Source organism: Rhineura floridana, chromosome 1, assembly GCF_030035675.1.
Source record: "Rhineura floridana isolate rRhiFlo1 chromosome 1, rRhiFlo1.hap2, whole genome shotgun sequence".
NCBI classification, from domain to species: domain Eukaryota; kingdom Metazoa; phylum Chordata; class Lepidosauria; order Squamata; family Rhineuridae; genus Rhineura; species Rhineura floridana.
Window position 1 is genome coordinate 109,686,177 of NC_084480.1, and position 15,311 is coordinate 109,701,487.

The 15,311-nt window shown below is 39.5% G+C and overlaps 1 protein-coding gene across 4 annotated transcripts in view; it reads right to left on the bottom strand.

Moving 5' to 3' along the window:
- Positions 1-15,311, bottom strand: part of GLIS3 (GLIS family zinc finger 3) — a 289,006-nt gene that overhangs the window by 248,459 nt on the left and 25,236 nt on the right. For 2 of the 4 annotated variants that reach the window (XM_061629168.1, XM_061629159.1), the window contains exon 2: positions 8,779-9,259. The exons of the other annotated variants lie outside the window; for them this stretch is intronic. In XM_061629168.1, coding sequence (XP_061485152.1) covers positions 8,779-9,163 — 385 coding nt within the window. In that variant the 5' untranslated portion in view covers positions 9,164-9,259. The remainder of the gene's footprint in view (positions 1-8,778; positions 9,260-15,311) is intronic. 4 annotated transcript variants of the gene reach the window in all.

Consider the following 15,311-nt stretch of genomic DNA (forward strand, 5'->3'; position numbering starts at 1 on the left):
ATAACACTGCTTTTCTGTTGTAGGCTCCCAGCCCTTCTTGCCTATTGTGTCTATCATGTCTTTGTTCAGGGACTAAATTTGATAGATACCTGGTTGTAAATCAGATGGTTGTTCCTTCATTTATAGCTTTGATGCTAGTAAATGAGAACCTTTAGATTTATATATAAAAGATATAACAGACGTATAACTAGTATTTGTGATGATCTTGGCCTCCTTGACACAGCTACTGCAATTTTACAGTGCCCCAAACTCCATTTTGACAGCTTGTAAAGCATCCAGTGCTATTGACGTGGGTATTATCTGTCTAGCACCAAGACAAGAACTAGAAATAGGTGGACAGACTCTTCCAAAGAGGAGTCAGGTCAAAATTATGTCCTTCCTAGAATTCCCAATTTAAATGCTAATGAATTTGTTACAGTTTAGGCCTAGTGTACAATGTCATTCATAACTTGCCCAAGTATAACTAATCCAAGGACCTGAAGACATGAAGTATGATATTGATACCAGGTACTACTAGTAGCTCCCTTCCTGGTGGTGGCACCAATTATTCTACCTGATGGTTCCATAGAAGATAGATGGCTGCGGCAGGCCAGAGAGTGTGAGAAACCATGTGGTTAGCCATCTTCTGTTGTATTTGTTGCTGCTTCTCTACAATAAACCACTTGTTTCAATAAGAGTTCTGTATGACCTAGACAAGTGGACTCCCCTCCCACTAATTTATTGTGGGGCAAAATAAACACGATAAAAATGAACATATTTCTTCAGCTGATATATACGTTCAGCGGCCTTCCCCTCCATGTGCCAAATACTATTTCCCTTGAATTGACTGCCTAATGAGGCATTTCATGTGGATCGGAGCCAAACCCATTTTTTCCTTAAGAAAACTGCAATTACCAATATTCCCAACTTTATAATTCTTGGCTGCTTCACTCCAGTGGGAACACCTACCTATACCTCCGTGTCCTGCTAGGGATGAATTAGAAACTTTTTACCTGGCTTGATTACAGAAGTCTCAGGCACTTGCATCTACCTATTTAGACCTTCCTACCATTTGTGCCACTGAACTTGCCTGGAAGATGCTCATTATTGGAGTCAACAGATCCATATGCACATGCCAGACTAACTTTGTGGTACAACCCTGATTTTAAAATAGGTGAAAATACCTTTAATTGGGAGACCTGGGTGCAGGGGTGTAGTCATCCAGGGTCTCAGGGGGGGTCTTAGACCCCTTACCTTTTTGGGAACCAGGACCCACCAAGGTCCTTATGTCTCCAATTTCCTAGAAGCCAATGAGCATGAAAGAGGAGTGTGTTAGCCACTAAGAAGAGTCTTCTAACTTGCTTCTTTGTCCTTTCCTGCTCATTGGACCCAATCAGAGTAAAAGGAGATGAGTCAGGAACTAAGAAGACTGTTCAGTAATATCTCTGACAGTGAGAAAGGGCAGTCAAATGGTACCTGATAAAGAAGCAGAAAGCAATGTTCAAATCTGGTCAGTTTAGTCTATAATCTTAGAAGTCTGTATAATCCTAGAAGGGGGCGTGGCTGTGATTATTATGAAGGGACCCAACACTTCTGAATTTGCCACTACACTACTGCCTGGATATCTTGCCGGGTTTTGACTCTGAACTAACTTTGGGATTGAGAAAGTGATTTCCAATTTTTTAATGATTACAAAAGGAATTTGACACAATAAATAGGATTAATTGACAGTTTCTTCCTTTTTGGACCACCAATCTGTGCATCCAGAGCTCCAAAAGAACTGATTGGGTTGCCTGACCTGAAGATGAATCTCATCTAACAAAACCTAATGATCCAGCCCTGGAAATCTCACTACATTTTGAAGATACATGTTTTGCTGAATTACATTCCCGCTATTTGGAAAGTACTATCAGGTTGACTTATGGGCCATATATTCTCTAGGCCCTAGGGTTAACCAGTCACACTTCAACTGGAAAGAGAAGTTATCACAACAATTGATTGACTCCCTGTCCTTTTTTTAGCTGGCAATGTATTAATATAACCTCAAAGAAAATAAACAATAACATTTGGTCAGCTTTTCTTGAGACTTGTATACATCATAGCTGACAGCCTAATATATTTCTGTTTCCAATTTATATGGTCAGAACTCCTTAACCTATGTCCCCCTATCCTATTTTAACTCTTTCTTTTTATTTTATTTTATTGTTTGGATGTTACTTTAAATCATATTGTTCAAAATTTGTAATTTTAAAAATCAGCTTTTAAAAAAAAGACTAAAAAGTTTGCATTTGTGCATGTACAAAACAGTCTGCTTAGATTGCTTGGTTATAAAATGCTTTCTTGAAAAGGACTTCATGCTCAAATTAGCAAGGGAGACCCAGAAACTGTTCCTCCCCGTGGCTTTAGATGGTAGTGTGTATTTCTTAACGTTGTGGTAAGCCGGCTCTGCAACATTTGGGAGCCTTCTTCTCATTCTGCTGAGTGGGGCCTTGGATGTCTACCCCAAAGCTTTGCACCGAGTGTACCATTGGTGATTATGTTCCATGACATTGGACTGACCTGTTCCATTATGCTGCAATACAAATACCATACTTCTCTGCAAGGTGCCCACTATGTAAAATTTTGGGGTAACTGTTTGGGTTCCTTCAAAGCCAAGCTTTTTTGAATGTATAATCTTCATATGAGTTCTTTCTGAACACTTGAACATCAGTACACTTACAGAACAATGGCAGTATGTACAGTACCTTATTTCATAAGGAAGAGAAAATCCTACCCTAGGAAACTGTCCCTCTGCGTACATTTCTAGCACAGTAGAAGCTTGGCAGGAATGTACAAATAAATTATAATACTGCCACAATTGCAGCCTAAGTCCTGCAACAATTGATACTCATAAAACAATGTGGTTACAGGAGAACTTCACCTTAAGTTCTCATAGTTGTGAACAGGAACTAGAAAAAATAATTAATTGTGGGAAATGTATTGATATGATTTGTAAACCTAATTATTTAAGTCAGTCTCATTATTTCTGAGCTTTTTATTTTTTGCCTTGGGCAAAACTCTTCTGCAGAAAGAGATTTCTTTTAGTCACCTGAAAAATTATCCCCATGCACTATAGCAAAAGTGGCCAGATATGTGAAATATATTATTATGTATTGTTATTTACTAAAACCCCTTATTTCACCAACATCATTACAGATTGTAGTGACTGTAGCCATGCAGTGAAAAAAAGACTTGAAGAACAATACAGTAATACCTCAGTTAACAAATCATCCAAGAAAGAAGCTCCGTCTAACAAAGTCTTTTTTGGGTGCTGCGGGGGTACACACTCTGACATAGTCAGAATGTGGGTCCTTGTCTACTGGATTGCGACTGCTGTAGGCAGCTCTTTCATATGTAGTTGGAATGGCGCTCATTGCGAGGTGGCACAGACGCCTTCACAGTAAGCAGTGCCTCGGGTGCCCTGGAAGCACTGTTTACTGCAGACGCATCTGCTCGAGTGTAGCAGGATGGCACAGAGAGAGAGAGAGAGAAAGGTGGTAGGGGCTGCCCGCTGCTCGCTGCCTCGCTGCTCAAGGGTACAGAGAGGAGAACTGTGCTCAAAGCTTTAGATTGCTATAGCAAGAGGCTACATGATAAAAGAAAAAAGGCAAGGCAGGCATTCCTTGATGCATTTTGGAAGAAGACTTCAAGTGGACTGTATGTAAGACCTAGTTTCATTTCAGATGTGCATCAGATGTTTTGAATGAAAAGTTTGCTGAAATATGTTGAACTGCTCTTCTTTTTTGTGGTGTAGGAATCTATCCCTATTCTTTCCATGTTATTCCTACCTCTGATACCAAAGTTTCTGTTAAAGAACTAATGTCTAGGAACGCATGTACGCATGAGGTTTTATTTATTATTTATTTATTATATTTATACCCTGTCTTTCTTTTCATCATAGAAACCCAAGGCAGCTTACATATGGTTCCCAGGTGGTCTCTCATCCAGGCACTGACCAGACCTGACCTTGCTTAGCTTTAGCAGGGTGCTGGCCTCATGTGCTTTCAGACTATATTACTATTCCAAGCATAAGATGTCTTTGTATGGGCTTTAGGTGCCCATGTTAAACAGGCACACCTTATTCAGTGCTGATCATACAAACTTACAAAACTCTTGTTTGAAACGTTTGAAGATGTGGGTACGTTATTCTTATTGTACTGAAAAAAACACTACGTAACTTTTATTTAATACTGTAACACTGCTTTTGTAACTATGTTGCACAATTTGTATCTAACATGCAGAATATTAACCAAAATCAAGAGCCATACTATTGTTGCCATTCAGACTTGACCTTCTCATCCAGCATGTGTAAGGGGCAGGGGGAGAGAGAGAGAGAATAGCATATAACTGTTCTAAATTCCCAGCAAGTATACATTACAACATGTTATCATGTCTGAAGACTGAAGACAAGTACTGCTTTATCAAATATTTCTTTTCTGTTGCACTAAAAATTAGGAATGTTATATTTAAATAGGAACATGCTTGCTAACTCTGGGCCCATCCATACCTAACCACAAAATCCATGTTTTCCATATTCGGTTGGTGGCCTCAAGATCCATACATGTCCTGTTTGTGGTCAGATTATTGTGAAAACCTGATTATCAAGCATCCATATGTTTAGGGGGGTGTCTAAATTGCCACTCCCCTAAGTCCACCCCTTTTCAGTGATTGGTCCATAACAATCATTTGCTTTTCATGTCCTTTTTTGGAAGAGCACAGAAACTTTTTTTAAAAATTCCCACGCATGCACAGATTTGTGGATGTGCTAGGGTGGAAAGGAGACAAGGGGCTTGGCATATAAAGGACAAAGATTCATGGACCGCCTATTGCTGGAAAGTCCGTGGCACTGCATCTGAGCACACAAACGTTAATGCAATTGATTATTGATTTAGGAAAGCATATTGGTTTTTCAATGGTATTTCTAATGCGGATTTGTGAATGAGAAAATTCGTACTAGCTTGCAATGTCATATGGATGACAGTGAATTAATGAGGACACAAAGCTATAACATTGCAGATTATACAGTTGTATGGACGAGCCCTAAGTTAGAAATAGCTTTTTCTCTTCCTGTTATTCCAAAAGCTAACAAATACATTTGCAAAACACAATTTTCATGATTTAAGGCCCCTCCAGACATCCTTTTTATTGCACATTCTTGATCATTTGTGCTCATTATGCTATTGTAATAGTCATACATGATCTTGCTTTCAACACTGCTTGTGTCTGCAAACGTTCTGGGGTGGTCACACTGCTTCATTTCCAGTCAGTGCATACCCTTTAACTTCTCACTGAAATTTCATACCACAAATGTTCTGGTTTATTTTTGTTCCACTTTTGTTGTGTTATAGCCCCTCTTGACAGCAGTAATATGGTAACATTGGGGAAGTATGGCAGCACAAACTAAGAGTGCAATCCAACTCATATTTACTCCGGGTGAGGGGAGTTGGATGTGGCGGACCCCTGGCTCAGCTGGCAAGGTTCTGCTGGCAGAAGCCTCTCACGCCAGCTGAGCTGCGGTGGAGCCAGGAACTCTTCTGGGGGTGTGTCAGAAGAGGGGCCAAAGGGGGGACTTACACAACATCCAATTCCCATTCAGAGCACTCCTGCATGTCCTGATCCAGGCCAAAGCTACAGCAAGAAAAAGGTTGGTCTAAGAAAATAATTCTACTGGAAGTCAATGGGGAGCGCTTACTGGCCAGTAGGGGTATTTGTGAGAGCTGGCTTTTTCTTTCCTGTTCCTGCAAAAGCTCCCATCTGAGCCAACACTCAGCCAGCCCGGTGGCTCCCAAATGGCAAGTGGATGCCACGGAGCTTCCCGCCGGCATCCCTTCCGCTGGCTTCCCATGAGTTGGATTGCTCTGCCCATTCCTTTAAAATAGCTTCTAGATAGGGTTTTTTTGGTATGTTATCACTGAAAAAAGTGAGATACTGCATCTACCAAACACATAATATTACAGAGCCAGCCACCTCCCCCATTCACTAATGTCTAATCTATTACTGATGAAGGTTTATAGAGTTAATACAGTTCAGGATAGGTATTTCAGACTTTGAAGTTCAAGCATAAGCATTTTGCCCTCATATTCAAGTGTAATAGGAGCTGTAGACTGATTTACACAACACTAACTTGGAACCTCACTGATACTGACATTAATGCAAAGGCAAAAAAAGTTTAATGGCAAGACAGCTCTGCACTTCAAAGACTGGTACTAAAAATTGAGAGCCTTCTGTCTGCTTTCAAACCCACACTCACTACCCCTACCTTCATGTGTGATCCAAGAACCGATTTCATGCCAGATATTTAAATATATATATATATATATATATATATATATATATATATATATATATATATATATATATATATATATATATATATATATATATATTATTAATAACAATATACTTTGCTCTCCCTGAATGGCATTGGCAGCTCACTGAATGATGGCCATATTCCTCTGTGATGAATACGTTCAAAGTGCATGATTTTTAAATTAGCTTTAAATAGGCAGGAATTTGTGTCAAGAATTGGAAATATTCCATTAGAGAGGTAACAATTCCTCATAACCTGATATTAGAGAGAGGGTATGTCTCCCTTTACAGGCATCCTTCCATTACTCGGTGTTGAGGATCAAACCAAATTATAGCAGCCTCCAGGGACCCCAAAGATTGCCACTTTATAGTATCCCATGCTAAAATAAGGTACATTGTCACTAGGCACAATCCACGCTAGTGAAATGTCCACACAAGTTTTCCCAAATGAGGCACTTAGGCAAATTTCATGGCTTACCAATGAAGGAAGGAATAGCTATTCAGGATCAGCAACATAAATGAAGCAGCATTTTTGTCCTATGCCAAGACATAGCAGTGGAAACTCAAGATGGAGATGACCACATTGAAATATGTATCATTCTCCAGATGCACATGACTAACCCTACTTCTTTGAATACACAACTAATAAGCAATGATGGCAGCCTAAATGAACAAACAGCTGTGATCAGCCAGGTGACCAAAGCATGAAATTGTTAACTACTTCAACTTCTTGAAAGCTGTATGGGTATTAATAAGCCAGAAGTAGACACATTTTCATTAATTTCACATACATTCTCATCAGTGAGTAAATATCACAGCTTACACAACAAATAAATATTTTGCTGAGAATGCATTAGCTAAATAGATGCAAGCCAAGAATATGTGAACTAAAATAATAGATTTCACAATATTGTAGATCCCAAGCTAGATATGTGAAGGCCCAGAAAAAAAAGCAGAAACATTCAGAGAGACACACCCCCCCCATTTTTCTGTTTTTTTTTTCCTGGGCCTTCACATCTCTATCCCTGACTTTGAAACATTTTAAATGGAATTAGGTCTCCTACAACAAAATTTAAGGGAAGCTATGCTGAAAGTTTAAGCACATAAGAAGGCAATGTCTGTGGTTATACCACAACCTTTATTAGCTAATATTTAGATAACATTCATTCCAGACCCTGAACTTTGTCTAGTTCTTCTAAAATTCAAGTCATACTCTCTTATGCTCAAATCCTTTAATCATTCCATGAAATGCCAACTTTTGAAGAGAATATATATATGCCCTGAGGGAGTAATGACACTTAAGAAAAAACTACTTCCATGTAAAAGGCATAGGGTTGTATCCAGTGTCAGTCATACACAAAGTAGACCCATTAAAATTAATGGCATGACTAAGGCTGCGATCCATTACATGTCTCCTCAGAAGTAAAGTCCTTTGGGTTCAATGGGACTTACGCACAGGTAACTGTGTATTGGATTGCAGCCTAACTTAAGCAGCCTACTCTGAATAGAACCTAGCTGGATACAACCCATAGTGGTTCTAAGAAGACTCAAAATAAGACACTAATTTGACTGATTGCTTATGCCTTTTTCCTTCATCTTCCCCCCCAAGGAGAAAAAAAAAAGCAACAGCCTGAATCAGGAATAGTGGCCTGAACCAGGATTCCATGTATCTGAACAGGAAGGAGGGGTGCCGAGATATTACTGAAATCTTCCCCAGTACCACATAAAAGTTTGCTAAACTCATTATGAAGCAGTGTGGCCTGGGCACTTCCAGGATTCTTCTCAGTCCTCTTTTTAATTTTAACAGCCTAATTTTAACAGTGTGTCCTTCTACAAAATGTTGCATGGGTAAAATAGGATTGCCCTTAACAATCTCTTTGAGCAGCTGCAATGCACCTAATCGCTGTGTCATGCTTATGCAGAAAACTAGAAGCTGTGCTGTGTCATGCAAGGCATTTACACAGTGAACCTATGCCAGCCCACCTGCATAATGCAAGACCAAAAATGGGCAGAGAAAGGGACGTGCTGGAGGAGTAGAGGAGACATGGCCAGGTTAGTTGGCATCATATTTACTGTTCTATGATTGGTATCAGCATTTCTGCCAGCTCAGTACTTGCACACAGAAAATATAGCACCCAAAGCTGCAACTAGGCAATTTGGAGGATAAGAAATGGATGATGGGCAATAGTGGTGAAAAAGAACAAAGGATCAAAAAGTGGGACTATTTGCACAAAAACGCAGAGTCCCACAGAAAAGTGAGACATTACCAGAACTGGAATACACCAAAAACTTGATGTCTGTTGTTCCAAAAATAATAACCAAAATATCTTTGCATTCTTAAAGTATTCTCACAGTATAAAAGAACATGTCTGAAATATAATTTCCCTGTAATAATATTATTGAGTATGTTAGAAAATAAAAAGGCACTACTATTAGAAAAATTAATCCTACCTGTAACTGTGCTTGTCATTAAACTGTCTCCATAGTCTTGCTGCTTTGGCTTCAAATACTGTGGTGCCGGCAGCCCTGGAAGTTGTGGGACTTGAAATAAAGGCTTCCCATTTGTAACCATTGGTCTCCTGGGACTTAGTGCAGGGAAGTAAATATTGCTATTGGTAACATTGCTCTGAGGAGTGACACCTCCTCCAAGAGTTTTCTTTAAATGTGAGTTTGTAGATAGGTTTCCAATAGCTGGGCTTGGGGTGCTACTACTGGATGAAGAGCAAGGAGTTCCTGCATGAACTCTGATAGGTGGGATCTGCTGTCCATTGACCATACCAGGCCTGTGAGGAGTACTTGTTGTCCGGTGGCTCATATTGCATGACCTCACATTCATTGTCAAATGGTTGGACTCTTAAAGATATGCTGTACAAATCCCCAGGTGGCGAAGACATCAGTCCACAGTCAGTGAGTTATCCATAGTGAATTAAGCCTGTTATAAGGGAGGGTGAAAGGATATAATAAAATAAAATAACTTACTCTGTAAGAAAATACAAGAAGTTAGAGCAATGCTTTGTGTTTAAACTACATGGGAAAGAGATATTGATTCTGTGAGCATCAAAGTAGAAGCAATCACAGAAAAGAAGTTCTGGGGATAAGGATAAATGATTACTGAGAACTATAATAAAGGGAAATAGTGTCCCTTCAAAAGCAGAAGTTAACAGTGAGGTCAGTTACCTTTGTACTAGCTAACCAGCCATGAAATGGAATGAACACCAAGCGAGGAAAAGAAGCAAGCTGAGAATGAAAAACCAACTGCTGACTGGAAGCTCTCACTGAGAAGAGCATCCCTAGCCTACTCCTTCATTTTTACCTTGTGTTAATTAAAAGGAAGGAGCAGAAAAGTATGCACAGCAGTTAGAAGCACTGGGATGTGAAAACTCAGTGTCTGGTTACATTTTCAAGGGCCAGGAACACAATAAAACAGAGATAAGAACAGCATACTTCACTCCATCAGCAAGAGGGAAATCTAAGGAACACGGGCAAATAAAGTTAAATAAAATACGTGGCATGCATTTTCAAAGTGCATCCATTATTTAACACTTACTTGTACATGTTAATTTTACAAATTAACATAGAAAAACAGGTTATTGGGCTCACTATATTAGGGATGAATGATTTCCTCATCCAACCTTCATGTGTTCCATGCAGACAGTAATTTGTGAGCAGAGCATATATTTGTAGAGGAGAAATTAAGTAGTAAACAAATGGGAACAATAAATTGGATCTATAAACATTTTCATATGTGTCAGCAGAAGTATGTTTAACCCCCATGCCCAGTGCTCCAAGTTTAGCTACTTAGCTTAGCTACTGTTTGCAGAGAGTTAAAGGGGGTATTTGGTTAAAACAGGGAGAAGTTAGAATGTGACTTGTGGATTTAATTAAAAAGTCCCCCTACATATGTTCCCATAATTCAAGAACTGTCCCTCCCTCTTCTGCTACTTACTTGCATATGTGAATGGCTCTAGTGCAGTTTAGAATTTATTTATTATTTATTATTTTATTTATATCCCCCCCTTCCTCCCAGCAGGAGCCTAGAATGCACAGGAATGCACAGGAATTTAAGGCGATTTATGGTTTCAGTTCAATTCTTATGTCCATTTTGCAGTTCCCTGTGATCATGTCCTTTTTACCACCATAGAGCTTTATACCAGACATGCGGAACCTGTGGCCCTCCAGATGCTGGTCTCCAACTCCTATTAGCCCCAGCCAGCTTGGTCTATGGCCAGTGATTATGGGGCTTGTAGTTTAGCAACATCTGGAAGGCAACAACTTCCCCAGTCCTATTTTATACTATCTGGACTAGGGATGGATGAATCAATTTCAGTTTCTCTCAGTTTCTCATTTTTCCAATCTTATGGTTTAGTGCATGTCTGCATCAGTTTGGGATTTTTTTAAGTCCTCATGCAAATTAATCAACTTTTTAGTGCAAATTCCTCGCTATGTAACATCTTTGCATGCAGCTTTGCCTGATATTTTGCTAGAAATTTCCCCTAATAAGTATTTTATATTTCATTAAGGTATGTATTTTCACTAGTATACACATTTTTGTATATGTTATTCGGTTGGAGAACTGTATTACAAAATCCAGAGAAGTGTGAATTTCTGAGGACACCTGTGTTTTGGTTCACATATTGTTTCAGGAATTGCAAATTACACAGGATTACATTAAATTCCGAATCAAATTTGCTTGAATAAAGGAAATGTAAATAACCTATCCTTCCCTCATTGTAATTGCCCCTCTACACCATAACACAGAGTGTGACTTAATCAGTGGCAGAGCTATTCAAAACTCTGATCTGCTGCACTGGGGTTTTTGGATGAGGCAGATGTGTGCCTCCCCTGAGCTCTGCGCCTGTCTAAACTGCAGGTGGGAGGGAGCTACTACTGGCAGCATCCCCACTGGCAATAGCTGGCATATACCCTCAAAATGTGGCTAAGAACTTAATTTAAAGAATTTGACTCTAAGTTGCCTAACACAAATATGGTGCCTAGCTTACATAACATCTTAGAGAAGACTGGAAACTTCAAGGCACTGATTCACTGAAGCAAATAAGTATAAGCATAAAGTAGAACTACAAGAAACTGTCATCATCATAAACTCTATTGAAATGAAGGGGAAATATGTGCTGTTTATGTAGAATGCACAATCATTTCAGTGAATAGGCATTTTGCCGGTGTGATTATTCTTTAAAACACAGAGGGGTTTTTTTCATTGAAAGCAATTCACATAAGGTCAGCGTATTCATTACGGAAGTGAGTGAGGTTTGTTAGTCTCAGAATAACTGGAGAATAATACATACAATGTCAAAGGATATTTATTTCAAAGAAAACACTTGGCTTTGATTGTTCCTTGGTCCAGAACAGCACCCCTCTCCCAAATTCTAAATGGATGTTTCTTATTCCTTGTTCTATTGACAAGTTGACAAACTCATGCCATGATATAGAAGCAACCTTTTATTTTTGAAATGTTAAGCTCAGAATCTTATATGTACATATTTAAAGGGATAACCAACCTCACCCACTATAATAAAACCAGAGCTTGGAAAAGTTACTTTTTTAAACTACAACTCCCATCAGCCCCAGCCAGCATGGCCACTGGATTGGGCTGATGGGAGTTGTAGTTCAAAAAAAGTAACTTTTCCAAGCTCTGAATAAAACATAGGAACTTGCCTTACAGAGCATATCACTGGTCCATCTAGTTCAGCACTCTCTACACTGACTGGCAGCATCTCTCCAGGCTTTCAGACAGGAATCTTTCAGACAGCCCTACCTTTAGACATTAGGCGTGGAACTGGAACCTTTTATATACATATCATGCTCTACCACTGTGCTGTGGCCCTTCCCCATACACATAGACAAAGGCACAAACATACACAAGCAAGACTGTATGTGAGCACATATGCACATTACATTCTCTCCCTTTCTTTTTCTTTCTCGTTCTCATCACTCATATGCTATGTCTCATCTATATATTTTAAAATAATGTATGCCTAATCCTGGTTAAAAGCAGTAGAAAGATTCCTATTGGAAACTTGAGAAGTTGCAGGCCCCAGCTCAATTTATTTAACTCAAAAAGGTAAACGCTAAATTGTTGGTTTCCATTGTTCAAGTTGTAGATTGCAGGAACATTTATTGATTAAAAGCAATATCATTTATTTTCATGGCTGGCTGCAACATAAATCACATTTTGCAGGTTAGCCAGGGACAAATGGGGCTGAATGTTCTTGGATTCCCAGGGTTTGTTTTAGTAAAGCAGAATGTACCTTGCCCTAACACAGGTGACTGGGTCTTGAGAAAAAGTACAGGAAAACAAAGAGGAGTCATTCTCTTGGTGAAACCATGTGCACTACAGCATTATAAATCAACAGCAAATCAAAATCATTCTTGTCTGTAGCTTTAAAATACATTATAAAAGTGCAAACATAATAAACAGGAGATTACACATTGCACATTCATTAAGTTTTGTTCTGAAACAATGTACTGTGATTACTTGACAGAGGTATATTTATATGCAATGCAGTACGCAGAGGACCTTATCTGGTCTACGTCAATGCATTTTTCATGATTCTAAAATGACTGTTTTCTTGTTCTTGCTTGTTTCCTTTAAAATGTTTGTTACAGTAAGAACCAATAGGTTTTTGACAGGGCAGAAAGAAAGAAAGAAAGAAAGAAAGAAAGAAAGAAAGAAAGAAAGAAAGAAAGAAAGAAAGAAAGAAAGAAAGAAAGAAAGAAAGAAAGAAAGAAAGAAAGAAAGAAAGAAAGAAAGATTGCTTTCAGACATCATGCTAAACCATAGTTTAGCATGATATGCACAGGCCTATTTAAGCCTCAGGTCCCACCACTCCACCACCACCGCTCGTAATCTGGCACATATGCAAGGAGGATTTTAGAAGCTTTCACTTCCACCTTGTCATGCCATCTCATCTGACTGATAAACTGTAGTTAATGCTACCTGACATCATTGAAACCTTGCCAGAAGAGGAGAAAGGAGGGGAGTATGCAAGCCCACGGCTCATGTAGGCTTCACATGATTTAGCATGGCATCTAAATGTGACATCCAGTGAGGAAATTCTCTGGCAGAAACCAACTGCTGCCATTGTGGGCCAACCAAAGGAAATGGAGAAATATCACCTTTATCAGCACCCACCTGCTTATACAATGCTGACGGAGTGACCCTGTCTTCACCACCACCTCCCAATGGTTGCTGGCAAAGCCATGCTTTCTTCTGTGCCCTTGATTGCTTCACAGGTAGTTAGTGATTCCCATCAGCAAATCGCCTCACCAGTCATCACTGAAATTTATTTATTACACTTATATCCCAACTTTCCTCCAAGGAGCTCAAGGTGGCATTCTTTGCCTCCTCATTTTATCCTTATAACAAACCAGTGAGGTATGTTAGGCTGAGACACGCTGAACTGCCCCAAGGTCACCTAATAAGAATAATGGCTGAGTAGGGATTTGAACCCTGGTCTGTCAAGTCCTAGTCCAACACTCTAACCACCAAACCACACTGGATGGATGGATGGATGGATGGATGGATCCATCCCATCAATGCTTCCTTTAAGCTTTCTAGAGAAAAAATGGGATACTAATAAATTATTTTTGCCATTCTATCCTGTTCAACCATGCTTGTAAATCACAGAAGTATTTATTTAGCACAATACAATTAATCATTTACATGGCATTTTTTAGTATGCAACGAACTTCACAACATTTTTGCTCATTTAGGTTCACAATAATTCTACAAGTGTAGTATACTGCACTCAGTAACATGTAACTGGATTGGATTTGCCTGTTTATAGTGCAATTCTATACATGTCTGTGTACTGCCTTCAAGTTGATTCCAACTTCTGGTGACCCTATGAATAGGGCTTTCATGAGGCTGAGAGGCAGTGACTGGCCCAAGGTCACCAGTGAGCTTCATGGCTATGTGGGGATTTGAACCGTGGTCTCCCAGGTCGCAGTCCAACACCTTAACCACTGTTGAATTTTTTTTTTCAGTCTGGATCTTTTTTTATTGTTGAGGGGAGGAGAATTTTGGTGGCAAACTGCCCCCAAAAGGATCCTTATCCAGCACTGGGGGAGGGAGGTGAATCTGGTTTCTGCTGGGCCTTTTTAAAAAAAAATTTAATTTAAAGTATCTGAACATTTGTTATGGGCTTATGCAAGGTAATTAATTCTCATTAGGGATAAGAGCAAGAACTTACTATAATTATTTTTATTAAAACAAAAATCTTACCAGAACTTTGAAGAGGACCACGTGTCTATTTTCTTTCTGAGCCCAGGCATGGGTCTTTTGTGATGGGGGCTGGGGTAGAACAGGAGAGCAGTTGATAACACAGACATCCCCACATTGGTAATCCAATTAACGGCATGTGTGTGGTTGTTGCACACTTTGAGTGGGAAGATGGAACAGTGTATTATCCTGTGTAGTTAGGAAGGTGTGGTTGATCAAAAGGGGAAGGAATTTTGAATTAAGCAAATCCCTGCTTTTATAAAATCTAAGAATCTAAGATACTTTGGGCTGTATTCAACTAACCTGTTGCACTAGCGCAACAATTCCCACTAGGAGAATGGGACTTTTCCCCCTCTCTTCCCCCCCCCACTCCCATGCCCTCCCCAGATCTGCCCCAGAACAATATGTGTTAGGGGAGGATATGGGAGATTGTTCCATTGGGCAACAATCTCCTGATGGAAAGATCTCCTTAGCACTATGTTGAATACAATCCTTTGTGTGAATGTCTGAGAGTCCACACCAGTGCGGTACTGGAGGTATTTGTAGAACTTGCTGCTATAGCATTTGGTGTGAAAGATTCCTTTTTCTAACAGAGAGAGAGAGAGAGAGAGATTGAGAGAGAGAGATTTTAATCAATGGCTATTATCCATGATAGTTAAACACAATATTCCAGATAAGGGAGGTTCTTTCTGTGTACCAGAGAATAAACCACACATGACTTAAATATGTGTGTGGATAGACGAAC